This window comes from Hemitrygon akajei, chromosome 21 (genome assembly GCF_048418815.1).
Source record: "Hemitrygon akajei chromosome 21, sHemAka1.3, whole genome shotgun sequence".
Classification (NCBI taxonomy): domain Eukaryota; kingdom Metazoa; phylum Chordata; class Chondrichthyes; order Myliobatiformes; family Dasyatidae; genus Hemitrygon; species Hemitrygon akajei.
Window position 1 is genome coordinate 36,116,681 of NC_133144.1, and position 24,343 is coordinate 36,141,023.

General features: G+C 40.4%; 1 protein-coding gene across 7 annotated transcripts in view; it reads right to left on the bottom strand.

The window, feature by feature from the left end:
- Positions 1–5,172: 5,172 nt before the first annotated feature.
- Positions 5,173–24,343, bottom strand: part of washc2c (WASH complex subunit 2C) — a 75,766-nt gene continuing 56,595 nt past the window's right edge. For 5 of the 7 annotated variants that reach the window (XM_073025203.1, XM_073025202.1, XM_073025205.1 and 2 more), the window contains 15 exons: positions 23,723–23,821; positions 22,667–22,780; positions 21,043–21,165; positions 19,976–20,154; positions 18,898–18,988; positions 17,746–17,922; positions 16,863–17,039; positions 16,665–16,784; positions 14,056–14,175; positions 12,245–12,346; positions 11,849–11,911; positions 9,920–10,120; positions 7,938–8,471; positions 7,636–7,810; positions 5,173–6,064 (listed from right to left, as the gene is read on the bottom strand). In XM_073025203.1, the coding sequence (XP_072881304.1) occupies positions 5,913–6,064; positions 7,636–7,810; positions 7,938–8,471; positions 9,920–10,120; positions 11,849–11,911; positions 12,245–12,346; positions 14,056–14,175; positions 16,665–16,784; positions 16,863–17,039; positions 17,746–17,922; positions 18,898–18,988; positions 19,976–20,154; positions 21,043–21,165; positions 22,667–22,780; positions 23,723–23,821 (2,427 nt within the window). In that variant the 3' untranslated portion in view covers positions 5,173–5,912. The remainder of the gene's footprint in view (positions 6,065–7,635; positions 7,811–7,937; positions 8,472–9,919; positions 10,121–11,848; positions 11,912–12,244; positions 12,347–14,055; positions 14,176–16,664; positions 16,785–16,862; positions 17,040–17,745; positions 17,923–18,897; positions 18,989–19,975; positions 20,155–21,042; positions 21,166–22,666; positions 22,781–23,722; positions 23,822–24,343) is intronic. The other 2 variants (XM_073025207.1, XM_073025206.1) reach the window with 2 other exon arrangements.

Sequence of the window (24,343 nt, forward strand, 5' to 3'; positions counted from 1 at the left end):
GGCACTGAAACATACATTCTTAAGTGTTTTATATGCATAGAAAGATAAAATATATACTATATACTAAGACAAATGTTTGACTAACTGACGCTAAATAATACCGGATGTACCTGTTCCAACTTACTTAGTAAGAGAACTTCCGATTTTTTTTTATCCCAATCCACGATAACCCTCGCACATCCTCCCGTATACTTTAAATCATCTCTAGATTACTTATAACACCTAATACAATGTAAATGCTATGTAAAACAGTTGTTACACTGCATTGCTCAGGGAATAATGACAAGAAAAAAAAATCTGTACATGCTCAAACAACGAGTGCTGGAGAGAGAAATTCCAGGTTTTCACGATTCGCGGTTGGTTGAATTCATGCATGCGGAATTCGCGGATAAGGAGGGCCGACTGTATTAACATGAGAACCAGCCTATCCAGCAATGGAGATTGAAAGAAATGTGGAAGACCTTAAATGGATATTTTGCATCTGTATTTACTCAGGAGATGGACACAGTCTATAGATGAGAGAATGCAACCGTGAGGTCATGGACCCTATACAGATTACAGAGGAGGAGGTGTTATCTGTCTTGAGGCAAATTAAGGTGGATAACTCCCCAGGGCCTGACAAGTGTTCCCTCGGATCCTGTGGGAGGCAAGTGCAGAAATTGCTGGAGCCCTAACCGAGATATTTAAAACACTCTTAGCCACAGGTGAGGCATCAGAGAATTGGAGGATAGCTAATGTCATTCTGTTGTTTAAGAAATGCTCCAAGAATTAGTCAGGAAATTATAGGCCTATGAGCCTGACATCAGTAGAGGGAAAGTTATGGAAGGTATTCTAAAGGACAGGATATGTAAGCATTTGGATAGACAGGGACTGATTAGCAATAGTTAACAGCTTTGTGCGTGGTAAGTTATGTCTAATCAATCTTACAAAGTTTTTCGAGGAAGTTACCAAGAAAGTTGATGGAGGTTGTGGATGTTGTCTTTGACAAGGTCCCGCATGGGAGGTTGGTCAAAAAGATTCAGTCACTTGGCGGTCAAGATGTTGTAGTAAGTTGAATTGAACACTGGCTTTGCGGAAAAAGCCAGAGTAGTTGTAGAGGGTTGCTTCACTGAGTGGAGGCCTGTGCCTAGTGTTGCACTTTGGAAGGACCAGCCATGGAAAGGGTTGCACAGTGAGCAGTGGAGCACTGAGGAGTGCAGTAGAACAAAGGGATCTGGGAATAAAGGTCCACAATTCATTGAAAGTGCCATCATGGGTAGATGGAGTTGTAAAGAAAGCTTTGGTACTTTGGGCTTCCTAAATCAGTGTATTGAGTACAGAAGTTGGGATGTTATGATGAAATTGTATAACATGTTGGTGAGGCCTAATTTGGAGTATTGTCTGCAGTTTTGGTCACCTACAGGAAAGATGTAAATAAGATTGAAACAGTGCAGGAAAATGTACAAAGATGTTGCCAGGAATTGAGGATCTGAGTTATAGGGAAAGGTTGAATAGGTAAGGACTTTATTCCCTGGAATGTAGAACATTGAAGGGAGATTTCTAGAGGTATAAAAAATTATGAGGGGTATAGATAAGAGTAAATGCAAGCAGGCTTTTCCCACTGAGGTCGAGTGAGACTATAACTAGAGTTCACAGATTAAGGGTGAAAGGCAAAATGTTTAAGGGGAACTTCACTAAGAGGGTAGCGACAGTGTGGAACAAGCTGTGGAGCAAGTGAAGGATGCAGGGCTGATTTCAACATGAAAGAGCAATTTGGATCGATACATGGATGGGAGGGATATAGAGGTCTATGGTCTGGGTGTAAATCAATTGCACTAGGCAGATTAATGGTCGGCACAGACTAGATGGGCTGATGGGTCTGTTTCCGTGCTGTAGTGTTCTATGACTATCTGAAATTCTCTCACCAAAGATTGCATGACATTCTCAAAACTGAGGAGGGGTTTTTATTAGACAAGAGCATCAAGGAATAGTTTCCCCCGCTATTCCAAGGCAGAGCGTCCTATGAAATGGTTCGTAAGCCAGAGTGTTGTAAAGTGAAGAAGCAATTACCATTTATTTATATGGGAAAAATCTGAGAGCGTTCGCAGACCAAAAAATAACCTACCAAATCATGCCAAATAACGCATAAAACCTAAAATAACAGTAACATATAGTAAAAACAGGAATGATCTGATAAATACACAGCCTATATAATGTAGGAATACTTTTCTGCAATTATTGCAGCACTGTCCACCGCAGGGAAAATCTCACGCAAGCGCTCTCGGCAGCACTCGCGGAAAAAACACACGGCGCAAGCGCTCTCGGCAGAAACACTCTTTCCAGTAACCTTTAAGCTATGAAGCTACCAAGTGACACATCAAAATACACAGTCTATATAAAGTACAAATAATGTACATCCAGTGTAGTTTCACTTACTGGAATCAGTAAGACAGTGAGCACACTGATGATGGTGTGTTAGGCTGAGTCACTGGAGGCTGGGGTGCTGGGAGGTAGAGGAGACTGGGGTGTCATCTCATCGTCGTCTGTTTCCGTCAGGGCAGGCAGGTCACCTTCTTCTATGTCTGCCTGCCTCGATGTCGAAGGTCGAGTTTCGTCGTCTGCTGTGGCAGGCTTGAAAAACAACGGTATACTTGACTGCTTAGCCTCGCTCATTTTTCTATCAGACAGTTCTTTGTAAGCACTCAAACCATCCTGCCAATATGCCCTAAACCTATGTACCCTTCAAAATTAAAGTCATACTTTTCTGCAATCATTGCAGCGTGTCAATCGCAGCGAAAATCTCACGCAATTGCTTCCTGTTCAGTTCCTGGACGTCTTCACTTTCGGGCCGTTCGCTACTGCGTTCGGTTTCGATTGTTATCCTTTCCTCTTCATCTGTCAGTTCTTGGTCATAGGATGCCAAAACCTCTTCAACATCATCTTCGTCAACTTCCACAAACCCTTAGCCAGACTCACTATATCCTTACTTAGTTCACCACGATCGAAACGCTTAATTATATCTAGTTTTACACTAAGTGTAACACCCTTATGCGCTCTTTTAGGCTTTTCCGATACCTTAGAACTCATCTTGCTAACAGATGAACAAAATAATTCAACATAAAGCACAGATGCTCACAGGCATGTGTTTAAGCAATGCCGGCTAGAATGCAGTTCCGGGGGAGGAGCTCGGCTGCTCATGGCACACTGCCTTTTCTCGTAACAGTGAAAACTCCTTCTGTTAGCGAAAACAGGTAACTAATGTAGGTCTTTCGTAACAGAGAGGTGTCGTAGAGCGAACGTTCGAAAAATGGGGGACACCTGTATAGATCAAAGAAGGCTAAATGAGGGATGGGGGGGGGGGGAGAGAGACGGTACAGATAGTCAATCTCAACTTAAATAGGGGAACTGGCATGGCAGGTTGAACAGTCTACTCCTGAACCTACTGAATTGAAAACTTGGCAATGCTATCATCTCTTAATAAAACTGGATATGTGGATATGTGGAATGCTCTGCCCCAGAAGGCAGTGGAGGCCAAGTCTTTGGATGCATTCAAGAGAGAGTTAGATAGAGCTCTTATAGATAGCGGGGTCAAGGGATATGGGGAGAGGGCAGGAACGGGGTACTGATTGTGTATGATCAGCCATGATCACAGTGAATGGCGGTGCTGGCTAGAAGGGCCGAATGGCCTACTCCTGCACCTACTGTCTATTGCCTAAAACTGGAGACTGGAATTGGACTGGGGATACAAGAAGTAAATACAAAAAGCATACTCAAGGCTTTTATTAAGCATATCCACCTTTGATTCCTTTTTCCACTTCACTTAGTGTCCATATGTATTCTCACTGTCAACACTCCTAACTTCAATACTCCAACTCTAAACTCTTTCTAATCCCTTGGAGGGTTACTGCCTCAATGATTACAGGAGGTTGCTGGTTGCAAGATTATTGGCAATTACAAAGGTCCCTCGTGCTCTGCTAACACTAGAAGTTTCTATCATTCGGATTATGATTTAAGCTTGCAAACCTGCCACATATCCAAATTATCTGTATGTCACTAAGTTTCACCAAACTTACTCAGCAATTTTCACAATTGCTACCTCCACGGAGTAGCAAAACAAACTTCCACAATGTCAAAGCAGTTCTCTTGAACTCCTTCCTCAACGAGATTTCACCTCCCAGGTCAAAAGCTCAGTCCTTCTTTTGTACTGAAGACGGAGCCTCAGCCATTTTGGCACCACTAAGCTTCACTCCAGCACATATTCTTCTATAACCTTTTGCAACTTCCTTTGGCATCCTATTTCTCTTGCTACTTCTACCCAATTTCAAATCAGCCAACAAATTTCCTATACTCAGCCTCCATTCACTCATGCTGCAAAGCTGCTACACTAAGACCTCGACCTCATCATTCCACATTTTAATCTACTCTTCCTTCACTCCCCACTCCAATTAGTTTAGCTGCACTTCAATTAGTTTCCATTAGCATACCTTCAAGATTAGTACAGCCAGTTTGAAAATTAACAGCAAAGTGCTCTAACATCCAGGTTTCTTTCTCACACTTCATCTTTTTATGAAAATAGTATTACCATCACTTTATCTAGTTCCCCATCATGGGAGGCATCGACGCTCCAAACAGCCACTGCTCGGCCCAACTTTTCAGCTGAACTGATTTCAACTCCTTCAACTGGTGCCTCAGACCTCCAGGGATCCCGACCCCACATACTGTCTGTGGCATTTGCATGTTCTCATTGTGACTGTGAGTTTCCTCCCACACCCAAAGACATGCTGAAAGGTTAAGCTGCCGTAATAAATTTTCCTTAGTGTAGGTTAATGTTTTTGAAAAGTTATGGGCATAAATAAGACACAAGGTGATACAGGGAAATCAGGAAAAGGAGAAATGGGAGCTAGCATGGATCTAATGGGCTAAATGGTTTCCTTCTTTAGCATTACAATACTTACCCAAATTTCACAGGTACACGACACAACAAGGGTCAGCAATCAACAAGGGGATCCAGATCACATTCACAATTGCAATTTAGTAATGCAGCACTGATAGCAGTTTAAACAGTTAATTCTAACTGTGACAATAATAAAGCAAGTGGATGTTATTTTACTTGTTTATGAAAGGACAAACACCATGGATGCAAATCCCAAAGATCTTCTAAAAGCTGCAGGATGTAATAAGATTTATTACAAAGTTTGTCCACTGTGCAGTTTTATTTTTCCAAAGCATTTTAACTCCAATCAGAATGAAACAGCCAATGGCCTCAATATGAATGTAACAGATGCATCTTTGATCTCAAGCCACTGACTTCAAATGCCACAAGGTCTAGTCAGCCTTGGCCTTAGTAAGTCTACAACTAATTTACTTACAAAGCACGTCTTTAATTTCATGAGTAATATTTACATTATATTGCACTGGTCATAGAGAATCCCTAACTTCAAATATGGGATATTGTTCATGAAAGTAGTAAGCCATCTCAAATGTAATACCACAATTTACAAAAGAATTTAATAAAATTCAATGATCTAAGATTACCAGAAGGCATCAAACCATCTATCAGGTACTGGAAATCAGTGCTTCATACTCACAAGCAAAAAGAAAATTCCCCACAGACTTGAGAGAGAAGATTTCTCAATAACGTAAGGTGAAATTGAGTAAAATGTTTAACAATTAAGGCATCAAAATTGTGCAGGAAGAAATATGGTTCACAAGAAGGTTAGGAGACAAAATGGAAATAAGTGTGAGTATTCAAAATTACAAGGTAACTGCACCAACCTCTGCTCCACCTATCAGTTTTGAGGTCTGACGATGTTTAAGGTTTAACTGTAATATTCGAAAACTAGAACACTGCCTTGGACAGGAGGAGGAGGAAGAAATGTTAGGTTACTCCTCTCCCTCCCAGTCACTTTTAACATTGCTTTTACACCTGCATCTTATGGTCCAAAAACATTCAAAGGATCTTCAAAAATGTTTGCAGTTTTGCCTTCTGCTGTGCTGATCGGAATGGCAGTCTGGTTTGATTTGGTCTTGGGTTTGAATTGTTTCTTGGAGCTGTCTGAGGATGAGGATGAAGCAAAAATATCATCTGAAATACAAAGACATCAACAACTTAGACAGGAATACATGCATTGCAGACCTAGATTTAAGCATCTAGAAACAACACTGCAGCTGGAAAGATGGTCAGCATGGGAAGGAGAGTGAAAACAAAAATAGGGATCCAACTGTACCACCCCTCCAGACTCTTCAGCTGATCACGGTGTTGTGTAAAACCTATGCTCCATTTCCCTACTTGATAAAGAATGGAGCAGGAAAAATGACAGCCAGATGTGCAAGCTATTTGCTGAGGCTATTTCAAATTTCATGAAAAGTTTAGTCATGCACGTACAATGGAGAGAGTTTCACTCTCATTTGTTCAATTGGTATTAAAAATAGTAATACTGAAATAGTATCGAATAAAGTAGAACAAAAACAGAAAATGCTGCAAACACTCAGATCCAGCATCTGCAGTTCTGGTTTTGCTTTCTCCAATTATGATCCCTTTTCTCACCAGAATAACAAGAATGATGAAGTTTACTAAGGGGAACATTTAGTTATCTCAAACAGAGTTAGGCAGCAGATATGGGGAAATCAATTGCAAGATACAGTAAATACTGTTAACTCTGTGAACAAAGGCTAAAGTGCAGAGATAGGCGTCTTAGGCCTTATTATCTTTTCATACCACTTCCTCAAGAGACAATGGCATTGAGCAGAGCATGTTGTTCTTTAGTTCTGTTCACTCTAGGAGGTAAATTCAGCACACCTGTATGATATTTGAGCTCAATGGGCATTCATCTTTAAAGACTTAAACATGCTTAAATGTACCTTCAGTTGGATAAAAGTTAACTTCCTAAACAGGAATAATTGTTGAAACCGGCTAAGCAATTAACCAGCCAACTGCCTCACAGCACTAGAGACCTGGGTTCAATCTGACCTCGGGCCCTGCCTGTGTGCAGTTTGCATGCGCTCCTTGTGATCTCATCCTCTGTTCCCTCCCAGATCCTAAATGTTCACGAGCCATTGTAAACTGCTCCTCTTATGCAGCTGAATGGTACAAATTGGGGACAGCTTATAAATGTGGGAGAATTTAAGTGGGATTAATAGAGGATCATAGTAAATGGTTGCCTGATTGACTCAGTCAGCTGAAAGTCCTGCTTTGTGCTGTATGTGTATATGAAAGAAAAGGCTTTAAATAATTCACTAGCATGGTGGAATGTAGGAATTAGAATGGCTCTCTGCAAAATCAGCATTGGTACAACAGGCAGACCAATCTTTCTCTGTGCTTACGGAATTTTAATAGAATGGAGGGAAATATTCAAAGCAAGACTCTCAAAGGTCAGTGCAGGTTCCACTGGTCTTTCAGACAATGGGAGAGGGATGGGCAATCAAATCAGTGGCCTGGACTTGGGGATACGGTATTAAAATAACTTTTTCAAGAAACTTTGAAATTTAGTACTGAGACATGGGGATGTCCATGACAGGGGATAGACTAGGAACTTACAATTAACGTGCTTACTCTTTTGGAGAGGAAGCAATGAAGATTCTTTGCCGTACAATTCTAGAACACATTGCTACACGGGTTGTTAGGTATGGTCCCTTTCTCATTCTGTATTTACATACCCATGTCATCGTCAAATATTGACTTGGTTTCAATCTTCTTCCTGCTCTTCTTCTCTTTTGGAGCTATTTTTATGTCAGCAAATATGTCAACATTGTCATCAAAGAGGTTTACATCAGTGTCGCCCTCGTTCTTTTTCTTGGTTAAGGTGACAGATTCTGTAGCAAATAAGTCATCCTAACACAAAGGAAAAAAAATCTCAGCAGGCAATACCCAAAACTTACTAGCTGTATGATACTTCACTATCAGAATTTTTCATTGGTTACAGGTAACCAGTCCACATTTAACAAATAAAAAATGTTACCTCAAAGATGTCTATTGATTTTGATGTTTTTGTTGATGGTTTAGTTGTCTCCGGTTTTGCTGTTCCAAAAAGATCATCTTCCTCTTCAAGGAAAGCAGGTTTGGGTTTCTTCATGGTTTGTTTACTAGACCGGAAAAGGTCATCTTCGCTAGGTGCAAACATTGATTGGACTGGTTCCTTACTCGGCAGCGTGTCCTTTCTGATCTCAGCTGCGGAAGTCGGTGGCTGCACCAAGCTCGATTTAAATGAATCACCTGAACTAAAGAGATCAGAATCAAGATCTACAGTGGCAGCAGAGAGTGGGTCAGCACTTTTATCAGGGGATCTTTCAATTGGCGACGTTAGCACTGCAGAGAGGGTCTTGTCTGGACTTCGGTTCACAGAAAGACCTGGTGCAGAAACCCTTTTTTTCACTGAAATGCCATCAATTTCTGATCTCTGGTCCACTTCTTCCACCTCAGCAGACTGTTGAGCTGCCAGTCGCCTCGCCTCCCTTGTTGGAGGTCGACGCTTCCTTGCTACTTTTGCACGGTTCTGCAAGACAACAGAATGAACTACCACTGAATATTTTAGCAACAAATGTGACCCAACAACAGACAGAGCCCATACTAAACTGTATGATTTACAGTTAAAGTATAGAATGTACATTACACAGTAAATATTCTATACTTAGCACAAAGTGCTGGATACTCCAACTAATGACATCTATATAAATAGCTACTTCACAATCATTAATAAACAAGCTATATTGGAGGTCATCTGGGTACAGTAACTTACCCATTGCTAGTTAATGACAAAATAATAAACAACAGGGAGATAATGGGTACGTGTGTGAGAGAATGTAGCGGGGGGTAAAGGGAAACAAGAGGGAAAAATGGGACATATAAAGTTGCTCCCATGGGAACTGGCATGAACCTGTGGACAAAATGGCCTTGTTACTCAGGAGTCATTTCAGATGTCAAGATATCGCAGTACGATTAGCGATACGCTGGAGAGGAGTTCTGTCATCCACATGATCCTTGAGTACCAAGGAAGAGAAGGCAGCCATTTGGCCCCTCTAACCTATGCCGTGTCCTCTACTTGTCTTAATTCCCAAACTCTCAATGCACTAGCCTAACACAATTAATCTGCCACTGTTCTTCATTTTTAATTGACAACTAAAATATTTTATGGGAATGGAACAGTCTCATTTTCACAACCCTAAATGTTTCTTGACATCAGTTCCAAAGCCTTATTCCCACTTGTTTGGACCTGCCCATTGGATAAAACAGCTTCACCTTCTGGTCCCAATCATCTCAATGAGTAATTAGATCTTTACGTAATCTTTCATGCCCAAAGTCTGCAAACCTAGTTTGTAAACTGCCCTCACAATTTAACCCTTTCAGACAAATAAAATTCTAATGAATTTGCCAGGTTCTCCAACCAAGGCCAAAATAACATTCTTCAAGTGTTACATCCAGAATGGAACACAGACCTTGAAAGCAAATCCAATGGTGCTTTAGATCTGACTTACTAAGCAGTAAGGAAACAGTAACACCAGTAACAAAACGAATTCAGTTTTTGCTCTATGAAAACTCCTTAAATAAAATTAACTTAGTCTAAACAATTCTAAAATTTGTTTAAAAAAGTGTTCTTCATATCTTTCATCATGAACAATGGAAATTGGCTGGTTAGCTTTTCTTTTCCCTCCAGGAAATTTTGCTTTAAAGAATTTCAGATCACTCATTTCCTGGAAATAGATTGACTCAACTCCAAACTAGCAGCTGGATGCTCAAGAAATTTACCTAGATTTAATTCATCGACTTGCCTTTTCAATATTTTTAAACAAATTCTTCAACCTTTCTATATTTGAAATGAAATGGGTGGCATGGTTCCTCTCAATGGTTTAGGCGACGATTGTTGTAAGGAAGTTACCTTTAACGTCAACACAAGATAATAAAAATCCTATCTGGCTAAATATTTTAAGTTTTGTCAAATCTTACCTTATTAACACTGTGCAGGATGTCCACCTGGACGGGTTCATTGAGATTCACACTGCCCTCACCCAGTGGGGATTCGGGAGCCGTGGCAATGTTTTTGGATAGGGTAGATGGAGGTGAAATCGATGCAGACCCAGGCATAATGCCTTGAAACTTGGGTGACGCTCCTGGTAGGAGGCTCGCTGTATTAATCGCCAAGTTTGCCTACAAAGAGAAAAGTATTAGGGAAACAGGGGATATGACATAAACTCAAAGCCATAAATTAGTGGCAAGGAAGGAAATAGTCCAGCGTGTGTAGACTGATTTTAGAGTGTAGCTAGAAGCAGAGTGAAGTGCTGTTAGCTTTTAAGCAGCGAAGACCTGTGAGTTTTGATAATCAACAATGGCTTGCACAAGACTAGTTATAAAGCCCATTCATGCACCCAACACTGTAGCGTGCTGTAACTTCTGTTGGTGGAAGATTCTTTAAAATTCCCCTGGTGCTTGGTGCTAAATTTTGCTGTCAGTGAAACTTCAAAGTGTAAGAAAAGGTACAAGGCCCCTCAAGCACTATTTGCCATTCAATATACTGCTGGCCAGTCCTTGAGGTTATCGTCTGTCCTTCATTCACTTTGTGCTCAAAAACCTGATACCTGAATTTACTCTGCAACTCTCCACTGCATTTCAAAGTGCACAATTCCAGTTTTTCAACCCCAAATTTCTCATAGTCCAAAGCAAATGCCTCATCTTGACATATCAGTCATTCGAAATGGAGAAAACACCTTTAGCCCATCAATCACTCCTATAATACAGTAGTTTGTAGGAGGGGAAAAAACAAACTTAAGACTCTGATCCTGCACCTCATCAACTTACAACACATGGAGAATCTTTAAAACCATGGCAATCTCCTTTGTTTTGCAAGATAACCTGCCAAAGTGGTAGAAAGCCACACAGTCTAAATGTTCCAGATTTGACCTCTGATTTAAGAGATAAGAGGGCCGTGATGTGGCAACAGTTTGGGTCAGCCTGGAAGTAGAGGGTTCAGGTTGGGTGATCCTTTTGGAGTGGAACCTATTTTTGTAGGGGTACCCATTACAAAAAGAGGCCACGTTGGATGGGAAAGGCATCAAATTAGTAACTGTAACTGCAACACTCTACAATCTAAAAATCAGGTAAACACAGCTACCAGGAAAGTCACTGGGGGAGGTTTAGACAAAATCTGCTTATCTCATTATAACACCTCAGCTGCATTCAGTGACCACTTTATTACTTGGAATCTGGTGTAGTCTTCTTCTGATGCTGTGGCCCACTTCAAGGTTTGATGTGTTGTGTGTTCAGAGATACTCTTATGCACACCACTGTTACACCGTGTGATTAGTTGAGTTCCTGTCACCTTCCTGGCAGCTTGAACCACTTTGGCCATTCTCCTCTGACCTCTCTCATTAACAGGGTGTTTCCATCCACAGAAATGCTGCTCACTGGATTCTTTTTTCTGTTTTTCCACAACATTCTCTGTAAACTCTGGAGACTGTTGTGTGTAAAAACCCCAAGGGATCAGCAATTTCTGAGATACTCAAACCACCTCATCTGGCACCAACAATCATTCCATGATCAAAGTCACTTAGATCACATTTCTCCCCCACTCTGATGTCTGGTCTGAACAACAACTGAAGCTCTTGACCATGGGTCTGCATGCTTTTATGTATTGAGTTGCTGCCATGTGATTTGCTGATTAGATATTTGCATTAACGAGCAGGTGCACCGAATAAAGTGTAGGTTACCCAAGTTGCAGTTACTGCAAGTAGTGAAACCTGGCTGCAAATACTTAAAGGATACCGGTCAGCGCCAACATAAAACACCACTGAGGAGCTCTGAGGCAAAGAAGTGATTGCATAAAGCAGCAAGTGTCCAAGGTGACAAAGATCTTAGAAATAAGTCACAAAATAAAGTTACTTGGAGCTTTCCAATCCGAGAGGAAGGTCCTTTTGTTTTAATGGGACCCATATTGGTGTGTTTCTGTGGAGGGAGGGTAAACATCAGGAAATGATGAGAGAGCAAAATAGTTTCTTATTATAACCCTCATTTTCCTTTCTCATACTTCTTTGAATTCTCGTTAACAGTTTGTACATATGCTCATTATCACCTTATCTTTCTTAAGCAATCTCCAGAGAGGCTTTTGACTTGTACTCCTCTTGCACCTTCCCCCTCCCCCACACACATTATCTAAAGGTCGCTGACCAGAAACATTAACTGTTTCTTTTTCCACAGATGCTGCATGACTGGCTGGGTTCTTCCAGCATTTCTGTTTTTGCTTCATTGCTTTGTAAGTTTGGAAATGACAAGGCTTACCGTGTGTACCGCAGGCGGCTTTTTAGATACTGCACCAAAGAGATCTTCGTCTTCTTTGTCTTCAAAAATATTGGACTTGGAAGGAGATTTTGCAGATGATGGCTTCAAGTAAAATTGAAAATTAAAGCTTTAATAGCGCTCATGCTCGATGACTCCAATGAAATACAGGTTATAACATTTAAACATACTCTGATTATGCCAATCAACTCTGATGCGTGTGTTCTCAAGTGTGACTTACTATATTTTTTTAAACCTGCACAAATGGACCAACTACAGATTATATATACCGGTAATCTAATCAGAAAACAAGGAGATAGAATTATTTAATACCCATTGCTTATTCCGGACACATATCAGAGATGACAGCGCAACATACTAAGTTAGCCTCCCTCTCGCCCTTCCTGATCAGCAAATCTGAACAATTCTAATTCTCAACGGAACTGCTTCATTTATTTTTATCCCCACCATAGGAACGTGGAAGCCTCTGCTCATTGATCACATTTTCTTTTAAATTAATAAAAGTCCTGTTATAAATGGTAAGTGATAATCAGATGGTTGAAATCAGACTCAAGAACAGAAAATGTACACGCAGTAAGGTCAGGCCGCATTTATGAACAGTTTAAACAAGTTTACATTTTAGTTCACGGATCCCTTGTCGGAACAGGGAAAGTAAAAAAAAAGTTAGCATTGAGTTGCAGAGAAGACAGGTGAGGGATACATAGGGCAAAGGAAATATCTCCAAAAGGGTGAGACTAGGGTTGCCATGGAAACGTATTAGGTCAAAGGGCTAATGGGTACAGTTAAGGAGAAAAATGGAGATAAGGGCCATAGAGGGCGCAAACAGTTTCAGAATGCCGAGTTGTATCACACACCCAGCAGGTCAGACTGAGGGAGTAAAGCACAGCAAATGCTACAGATGGATTAAGAAACTGACAGCGTTGATACAGATTGGGAAATTATCTGAAGCTGTAGAATTTGACACAGACTCTGGAAAGCCATACCTGCCCCGAGGAAAGAGGAGATGCTGTTTCTCAAGATTATGTTAGGCCTTGTTATAACAATGCAGGAAGCCAGGGTCAGGTAAACTGGAATGAGATACAGAATTAAAGCGACAGGCAACAGGGAACTCCAACCTGTGGTCATTTGATCTGCTCTTGGTGTCTCCAAAGTATAAGAGACTACAACTCTGAACACTGAGTACAATATACTTGATTGGAAGTGCAAGAGATTAACTACTTCACTTGGACAGACTGTTTGGGTTCTGGATGGTGGGAAGGAAAGGGGTAAAGGAACAGATGTTGTATCTCCTACAACTGCAAGAGAAGGTGTCAAAAGAGGAAAAGCTGGTGGAGAGGTAAAAAAGAGGACCAAGGGGTAGCAGAGGGACTGATCCCATTGAAATGCTGAAAGGGAAGCAGGGCAGAATGTGTGGCTGGTGATAGAATTTTGTTGATGCTGTAGAAATTGCAAAAGATAATCTACTGAGATCATGGAGAGTGAAGGGAACTCTATCCAAGAAGAGAGGGAATGAGAGTGGCAAATAGATGAAATGTAGAATAGGGACCTTAGATGTGAAATATCAACAGTTTTATTTAACATAGATGCTGCCTAACCAACTAGGTGTTTCCAACATTTTACATAATCAATTGTATTGGAAGTAATTTCTGGCTGACCAGCACTGAAGTTGGGAATGATTAATGATTCTAACAAAGCTTCCATTTAAAATGTTTCCCAGCATAGGTTCTGACATTCGTACATCCAGCATTTATTAGTATCATTTCTGACAAATTAACCTTCCTCTTTATTACTACCTTGGTGCTGTCGAACAAGCTATCGGTTGTGTCGAAGAGATCGTGACTGGGAAGCTCCGCAGCCTTGGTCTGAGGTGGCGCTGGAGGGTTAGTGGGAGGCTTCATTTGTGTCTTTTTAACCTGCAACACAAGCCCAGGGTCAACAGGCATGAAAAAAGTTGTTGTTTTTTTTTTGCTTCCTATTCTGTTATTTATAAGAACTCTACAAGCCTTTATGAACCATATCTCCCTATCCCTCACACAAACATTTTTTAAAACAGGCTTATAATTTAATAAACTGACATTGAAAGTGACACAAAGAGTGAAGTCAAAATATTCACATATTTTCAATACCAAATTCTAAAGTTAGTGGGGGTTCAAGAGCTTATGAACAGATCTGCACACAGAGTATCAAATGGGAAAATCCAGATGGTGAGAAGAGGCTGGTATTAATAATAACTGTTATTAATATTATTACTAATAATAGAACTCAAACCTATACTCACCTGACAGCCAGTCACTAAATGCTAATCACTACCACTCATTTCTTGCCCACACTCAGAGCTAATGCAGTATTATCCACTTTACCAGCCAAGACACCAGTGATGTAGCATCAGCTGCTTCTGAGCATCAACAGCTCATTACCACAATAACACGATATTTTGAGCACAATTACAATGAGCCTCAGATCCCAGGTTCATTCTATGAACGCTGGTGTTGGAAGAAATGTATTTTAGAAACTGTTTTTAAATCTTTGAGCTTATCAGAACAATGCAGCACCGTGGACTGCCTACTGCTTTGTCAACCCCAAAGAAGGCTGAAGGTGCACTTCTTCCCATGGCTTCCATCAGGCAGAAAGGATGGGTAGAAATTAGATACAGTCTGTTCCATGGTCTCAAATGTACTCAGTTAGCTTTCCCAAATGAGCACCTCTGGACTGTGCATACTGAGAAAGGTGAAAATGTTTTCCTGGTGCCCAAAAACTCCTGGCAGTACCTTGAGTATGGCAATAAGTTATAAATATCTCTGGTAGTGGCTCTCAGGTATTTTCTCAGACGTGGAAGTGTGGTGGAATAATGAGGATTGGTGATGATCATTGGGATCATTGTTGAACTAGGAACAGAATTCTTGCTCCTTTGAGCTCTGTTTTCAGGCAAGTATTTAACTCAATAACTTTACTTTTTCCATTGGCTCTTTTTGGGGAACTACCACATATAGGTCCCATTATCCTGAATCCAGATGGATCATAGTAGCTACATGTCAGGAAATTGGCCTCAAAGGTCCAATGCTGACACAAATCCAGGTGCTTACTGGAGCTTCCCTAAAAATCATGGGCAGTGCACTAAATCCATTCACACTGCTTATCTATCTCACTGGCTGTTTGAGACTACTTAAAAAACAAGTGGACAAATTTCCACATCCACTTATTGTTGCCTTCCCTCAGCTTTACTAATGAATCTCTCCATTCTTCGTATGAATTTATAAATCATACAGACATTGGTAATAAGACAGCATAAGCATTCTGGATCACAGAAGGGGGGATCCAAGAATCACCAAAAACTCTTCAAATATTGAAGAGAGTTAAATTTTGCAAGATCGAGATTTTATAAGATTATTACCAGACTGTTTACTGCTCCAATCCACCCTTCTCTCACCACAGCTACTGATGTAAAGGGCTTTGGAATGACTCTAGATCATGGAAGACACCACATAAATACAAGTTGCTTTTTATTCTCCCCACCCCAGTCACAGATACAGTATTTTTCAATCTACGGGTTATAACCAGATTTTGTACAATGCAGTATCTGCAAAGAATCATAACCTGACCACTAGGCACAGGTTATTGAAATCAGCCTGTGCTGATTTGTCTCACTGTACAATATGTTTATTTTCCTTTGTTCTCTGAGCAAAAGGGAAATGGTCCAGGAAGCAAGACTGGAGCAATTCACTGTTACTACTCTGTACATGGACCTGATCGGTCTTTTTGCCAATTGCAAAAATTATTTACATTAGGATTTGCAGCATCCTAGACCAAGGAAATCCAGATGTTCCAGGCACACTGTGAAGAACAGGTGCCCAAAAGATTAAATATTAAATTTTTGAAAAAAAGACATTAAAGCGTTGAATACTCCACAAAAGAAAACTTACTGCACTGCTGTCAGGACTGTGACATCTCCTTCCCTTCCCTCAACTCCTACTTTTCAGATCTTCGGCATTGTGACTGAAGTTCAAGGTTTATCTACAGCACAGAATTGAAGCGGGGCTGCTCACTACTGACTAAGCTGAGAAGTTGGACCTGGGCTCTGTGTCGTACCTTGTCAGACCAGGCAAGTGACCATGGTTGGGAGCAAGTGACCTAAACGTAGACCATACGGCTCAAACACAGGCTCCAAAGGCTTTGCATGACCGAATTTTACCTATTTTAAAACCCAAGCCTCTCGATAAGTGCTCCATGCTCAATGTGACCATGTTCTAGTATGTGACAAAGACATCAGGACTTCCTCTCAAGCACATTCAAACCACAAAAAATTACCACACATTAAGAACAACACTACACAGATTATGAGCGCAACACTATTCTTAGTGACATCTAATGGACATTAGAACAATTAAGTTCAGGACTAACTAACCTCTGGTTTCTGAGCATCAGCAAAGAGGTCAACATCTGGATCATTGTCCTTCTGCTGCTGGTGACTGAATAGCAACTCTTCATCCTGGAACACCCTGGTACTCGTACCGCTCTCAGGAAGCTGCAGAAAAGAGATGACTGCTGCCACTTGTGAAGCATTAATTGTGGCCTAGAGCGAGAAAGCTGTTCTGTAGTTTACCTTTTCATCATGAACTAGATTATGCTGGCTAGCTGTATCCTCCAGATCCTCATCGTCCTTGTCATCAAACAGACTTACTACTGATTTGCGATTGCTCAGCAACTCCTCCTGTGAACTGGGGCTACTTGACTTAGAAGTAGTATCAGCTCCCTGGGAAGTTACACCGTTCGAGGTCAACTGAAAAGAAAAACAAATGAAGTTTACTGTGATAGTTAAGTTGTTGCAGCAATACAACTACTCTTTAGAAAAGGGACACCAGTGTCTATCTACTCTGATCTAGGTGACTCAGATGGTTTATGGTTCAGAGAAATCTGGGCCAAATGCTCAAGTAGAGAACTTGTTTAGCATGGACAGCAGGGCTAAAGAGCTTAGCTAGCATCAAAGATCCCCACCATCCAGCCATGTCATCTTCTTGCACTATCTTTGGGTATGAAGATCCACGCCACCAGGTTCAACAACAGCTAATTGCTTTCAACCATTTTGTTCCTGAAATAACCTGCTCAACTCTAATCACTAGCTCAGTGTAGCAACACTGTAACTGCTTTGCACTATAATTGACTTTTTTCATTTTAATTATGTTCATTTGATAATGTTGTATCATCAATGATATTTGTTTTTTCTTATAAATGTGACTCTAAGGCTAAGTTCCTGTGATGCTGCTGCAAGTAAGTGTTTCACTGCACCTGTGCAGATGACAATAAAAATGACTTCCCACTCTTAACTGCCCTGTACTGGCCAAAGCTCCTCAGTTACGATGAACTGTCTACCAGAGTCACGGTGACCCACCATCAGCTCCAGGTGCACTACAAATGCAGTCGCGGAATACACAATCTTCAAAAAGTATTCTGCAGCTTCATATTTGTTGTTGATTTGAGTTAAGTACCAGCTTGGTCTTTTCTTGTTGCTGCAGGACATCGATCCCAGCGAAAAGAGGAACTGCACCCGGTGGCCTTTTCTTGGTCTCAACCTTCTGTTCCGTTTGGCTTTTTCCATCTGATTCAACAGAATCATTTTCCACAGCTTTGCTGAACACTGTTGACCCCTGAGGAGCTGCAGCAGGCTTTTGTCAAAACAGAGAACACAGTATCAGTGTGAGAGCTTAAGTTACGTTACAAATGGTTCAAAGGAAGCACTTAAGAACAATCTCTTAATTAACTCTATGGCATCCCCCACCCCCAATTCCCAATGGAGCACTTTCTTACTATAGTGCATTCTGATTATCCCTGCAATAAATCACACCTGTTTGGTCATTGCTTATATTGATAACCCATGTTAACTTCCAGAGCAGTGGCAAGTTGATATTACAATTCCCCCCTCCATCATACCATTTTCTACTTCTATCCATGACCTCATGCATCCATACAATCTTCTTCTCGGACCTTGGGCTAATTCATTCAATTCATCTACAGACATCTAACCTCTTTTTGGAATTCTCTAAACTTCCAGTTCCCTTTCTTCCTCAAAACGCAACTCTTTGACCAAACATTTGATCCTTTGCCCTAATACATGGGCAGGTGTCAAAATTTGATTTATGAGAAACCTTTGAACTTAGAATATCTGTTCTGTGTATAAACACAAGTTATCTAAGAACCTGTACCCACTGTGCAAACCTAATTAACAAATCCAAAGGCTAACTGATACAGAGAAAAGAATCCTCATGAATATATCATGCCATTAATTATCAGCGATCTCAGTGTTAACACCCTTAAAGTACTCTTTGTTGTAATTACTACACTGTACTAAAATTATGATGAGATGCAGTGGCAGCTTTGCTCCAGATTTTGTTCTTACTGAGTACCATGACAGCACATCCACAGAGCTCAGGAGCAAGTACTAGGCCAATCTACCAACTGCTCAGAAGCCAATGACATGGCTCTACCACAAGGAAGACTCGCTTCTGCAATGCATCTAGATCCAGGGTCCAGTCATGAATAGAGGTCATTGATGTGGTTCTGGGATAAGGTATAGGAGTTCCTTTTGTTAACAAAAACATTTTTCAGTCAATAGCTTCATACAGCATTTTAAGTGTTAATACCTGAGCAGCAGGTTTGCTGGCTGCCGGCTTAGATGCAAAGAGATCATCTTCATCATCAAACAAAAGAGAAACTTTTTGGGGCTTTTTCTGGCTGAAAAGAGAAAAGTAATTAAAAATAAATCTCTTTCCATTAACATCCAAACTACTTAAATGTATTCGAAGTCTCAGCCTGTACCATTGTTCTCAAACTCAAACATCAGGGAACAGGGAGTTGAGCGCCGTGGATATTAAAAGGTAGTGCAAGGAAGGGAAAGGGCATGTATGATTAACGATAACATGTTTTCAAAAAGTATGCCTTTCTTCAACTAAGAAATGCTTGAAGACTAAAGTACCTTTAATTAATCAAAACACAACAGCAGACAGATTACACGTGACATGGTCAATGTTTCTAGATATCTAAAGTCAGTAGATATGATGGAATCTCAATACAAAAGCCAAATAACAAGTTGCCTGCTTTACCTTTAGATCCATAAATAACACAAAGATGTAAGAACAACAACTATCTGAATTTAGACTGAACGAAATAATTCTGGAAGGAGTCCCGATGAAGAGTTTTGGCCCGAAACGTCGACTGATAACTCCTTTCTCTAGATGCTGCCTGGCCTGCTGAGTTCCTCCAGCATTTTGTGTGTGTTGTAATGTTGCAAGCCCCACTTTATATCTTGTGCATTAAAGATGACCAGATGTCCGAGAAATATAGGTGTTTTCTATAGATGGCTGGCAAGTCCAAATAACACGGCACATGCTCCCCCATAAAGCATATTGCATGGGCAGCAATCCTGTGGCCTGGATCATGGTACTAGTTTTGTTGTCTTGCTTTCCCTTCTACTAGTTAGGAGTCTGCACAGCATTGCATCATTCCTGTCAATACTATGCACACTATCACCCCCAGCAAGACAGTGCACATGGCTCTTACAATAGAGGACCTTCGTTTGCAAGAGAAGCTCAACAGAACAGATCCTTTTTGGAGGAGGTTATTACTATTAAATTCTTTAAGCACCCTACAAAAGGAGGCTACATTTCAAACTACATATTCAACTTTTTACTATGTGCTTCTAAAATAACTCCATAGTCTCACCTTTCCTTCCCAGATACACCAAACAAGTCCTCCTCCTCAGGATCATCAAACAGACTGGTCTTCACTGCTTTTGAGGCGGCAGCAGCCTTGGGTGTCACTTCCTTTGTTAGTGAAGTCGGTGAGACCTCAATGTCCACAGCACGCTCTGTCACTGGCGAACTTGAGCCTTGCCAGTCACCCTGCAGTGAAAACACTTATGAGCAGCCAATTGATTGAGAAAATGGGCAAGGTGTGCAGACAAACTCGTGCTGGTGTGCTGGCGAAAGGGCGGTTAACTTAAAGGAAAACATTAATATGCCTAAATGTTGAAAAATTGATATTGTGATAAGGGAGAAAAATAACATGGATTTTCAATACCTTTAAACTCGGTTTGCATCTCAGCTGGAAAGTACAGAGTTTATTTACAGGACCCAGGGATCTTGTGAAGAGTGATTAGAGAAGCCTAAAGCAAAGGTTAAGAGAATATTGACAATGTCCAAAACTATGAAAGGTTATAAGTGAGGCATTGTTTCTCAGGCAGAGGAAACCATAACCATACATCAAAAATTGATGATAGTTTTAAAAAAAATCCAGGGGACATAATGCTGACTTATTGTGTCAAGGACATTTAACAACTTTCCAAAGGAAATTGAATATTTCTGGAAGGCACAAATTGCAGTGTAGCAGGATTAATTGGATTATTTTGCAAGCACTGATAGTTGCAATGAGGTAAGTGGCCGCCTTCTGTCCAAATTCAGGCTCACAGCACGAGCCTGAATGAGAGGCAACTACAGGATGTAGAAATTAGCAAAAGTTGAATTGATTAAGACCCAAACATTGGAATAATATTGCTAAATTCTTGCCATGATGTGGGGGGGGGGGGGCGGGTGTTGAATGGACAGACAAGAGTTGGAGGAATAATCTAGGATGCAGCTGAGATTCAAGGTTCACGTTTTTAATCACGTGAATTTTGAAATATACTGTGAAAATGCATCACTTGATTCAACAACCAACACACTGAGGGTGCGCTGGGGGCAGCCCACAAGTGTCACCATACATATGGTATCTAAATCGTCCAGTCTCCTTACCTCATCACTGTCAAATAATGCAGTGGATTTTAAATTGCTGGGCGCGACTTTGGATTCATTCTGTTGCTGAGATTTCTTCGATGCAGAACTATCCTTTGAAGAAATGGCACTGAAGAGGTCACCCTACAAAAACCCAATGCAATCTGAAGGTAGGAGCAGCCTTGCAAGAGGAAGCTCTTCCACTCATTCAACATTCACATGCAACGGAGAAAACAAATACTCACTTTGCCTAAGTTAACCAATGAGGTCCTACTCACAGCCTATTTGAAGCCTGTGTAACCCGCAAAGGTTCTGCATCAATCATTATAATCTCCACATAGACACCACCCATTAATACAGGTGAAGCGTAGCTATTTATCTGAACTGTTGCAAGTAAGTCACATTTACTTTCTAGATTTACCATAACTGGCAAAAGGACAAGAAAGATGCATATATAAAATGAAAATCTGGCAAATTACTAGGATCTGGAATGATCTGAAACTGCAATGGAACAGACTCAAAAGTAAAAAAAAAAATGTGTGAAATGATTTTTTTTTTAAAATGCAGGATTACAGAGAAACAACAGGATAGCCTTTTCAAAGGGCAGAAAGCCCACTTTTGTGTTATTCTCAGTCCACAATTTCACAGAGAGTTTGGCACACACCTACTCAAAACTGACACCTTAAATATCTTATTTAGAGAGGCTCCAGGATAACAAATAACTGATTACATAGCAAAAGAAAAATCATTGCTCTTGTCCCATGGAGCATGTACCCAGCCTACCTCCCACGAAAAATATATCTGGGATGTTAACTCAATCAAACTCTACAGAAACATAACTGATTGATGGATAAATGGAAATATAGTTTGCTGACTGAATGAAATAACTGCACCGAACTGAATATCAGCAGTATTAGAATGGTAGAAAAGTCTTCCATTAATCAGTGGCATGCATATTCACTGAATAGACTAAGAAGTCAAATGGGTGAGAAAACCCTTGATTCTTTCATTGAGAAATGGTATTAATAGATTGGAATTTCTTGTTTTGGCGATGCTTTCTAGTGGCTGAACTATAGGTTTAAATATTAAGCAAGATGAACCTGCAAGAACCACCAGCAGCTTAAGGCCGAAGAAACAGAATAATTAACAGGAACACCTCTTTCAGTGTTCACTCCATCATATCCCATTAAGAACATCAATACACAAGTATTTTCTTGTGAACTTAGTGATTCATAAATATACAGGGGAAAACACCTGTTTTTTTTTAAAGATTACTGCATATCCTCTTCCTATAAAATTATCTAACAATACTGGAAAATTTACAAAAGCAGGGGAAAAAAAAACACAAGAATGACAACATCTGAAGACTCAAAAACAAATGGTCATGTCTGAGGAAAACCAGGTTTCTCACTCAGGTGAGGGATACTGAAGTCAGATCAAATTTACAGCCCACTTGAGCCCAACCTCTGGATTTCAACCCTAACCTCTCAGTGAGATTTTACAGACCCCCTTCCAGTACCTGTGGACATTATTCAATTAAGAATGCATTTCTGGACTAACAGGGTTGCACAATTAGGATGGTTGCTGATAAGATGGCATTTTTTGAAAAGATTTGTGTGCAGAATAAAAAGAAAAAAATATTTACCTCATCATCATCGTCATCAAAGAGTGAGATTGGAAGTTGACTGGATTTGGTCTTGCTTGCTGATGACTGCTTTGATTCATTTTTTCTGGTGTTTTTGCTTGGAAAGACTAAATCCTGTCATGGAGTAAGAGTGAATCAAAGGTAAACAGGGACCCTACTGAGAGACTGATTGGTAGAGTCAGATAAAGAACCATCTTATTCCAAAGTTGTTAATAACTTCATATGTAAACAAATGCAAAAAAAAATTATGGAACAGACAACAAAGATTCAAAGTTTGACCCTCATTCTATTTCATATGAGCTGTAATGCAAACGGTTGACGAGTGCAGATAGGGAGGAAAAAAACAAGCGTGTCGGGCTGCAGCCAGATGTCTGTAGGTGCCAGACGAGAATCTGCCTTGCGTAAAGTTTTTAATTAGATTTGAACAAATATTCTTCCAAAATGTCTAATTAGTGCAACCAAGAAGCATATAATGTGATTAAACCTTCATCTGCTTTCCTCTTTACTGGCTTCAGTTGAATATTTCAGAGTAGCATAGCATTTGACATAAACAAATGAAAGGTTTTTCTGCTTGAAGCCATATCTTGCATTAAACACCGATCTGCAGGCCCAAGATACAGAATTCCACAGATTGAGGCAAATGTTACAATACACTTTTCTAAAACATCTAGTTCAAGGAAAGCAAACGAATGAAATTTTCTGCAAATAGAAATACTTAAAAGTAGACATAAGAAGCAGATCACCAGCTACCCACTTACAATATCAACACAGATCTATATTTGGTACAACACACACAAAATGCTGCGTTCCACCAGCATTTTGTGTGTGTTGTTTGAATTTCCAGCATCTGCAGATTTCCTCGTGTTTGCTCTATATTTGGTAATTGGTTTATTATTGTCAATTAGACCAAGGTACAGTGAAAAATGATTTCAAACCACCAGTACCTCGAGGTAACTCAAAGGGGAAATGAATAACATAATGCAGAGTATAGTGTTACAATAACAGATACATCCAAGTTCTAATATTATTTAAGAATCAGTGCCTTGTTGGCCTTACCTTTGATTCATCTTCATCAGAGAAAAGACCAGAGCTGGTTTGGGACTTTTCAGCGAGCAGCGTCGAGGATTCAAGCACTTCCGTAAGTGGTCCTGCATTCTTGGAAATTGATTAAGACAAATTAATTTCCCCAAATCTATCATCACTTCCTTCAGACTGCATCGTACACGGAGCTCACAAGTCTGATTCATTCACAAACAGTCCATCCTGGTTTGGGAGTTGCTATTGGAAACCGACTGTTAGTGCAGTTTCCAACTTCAAAAATCAAGCTATGAATTTCAATGCTGTACAAGGAGAGTTTATTGCTCAGGTAGGAAGCTACACCAGGACACATTTCTGCTGCTTTGAGATCTGCCCAGACACCAGCCACAAAAGCAAATGAAAGCAAATAAATGCAGTTGCTTGAAATCTAAAATAAAAGCTGAAAAAGCTAGAAATACTTAGTAGTATACTCAAAAAAGAAAAATAGTTACCGGTAACTATTCAAGTGTTCTGAGGAAAGGTTTTTGATCTAAAACTTTCACTCTTGCTCTTTTCAAGATGCATCCCGACCTGCTGAGTACTTCCAGCATTTTCTACTTTTATTGTTCATGTAACAGCGTATCTGAGCACACCTATTAG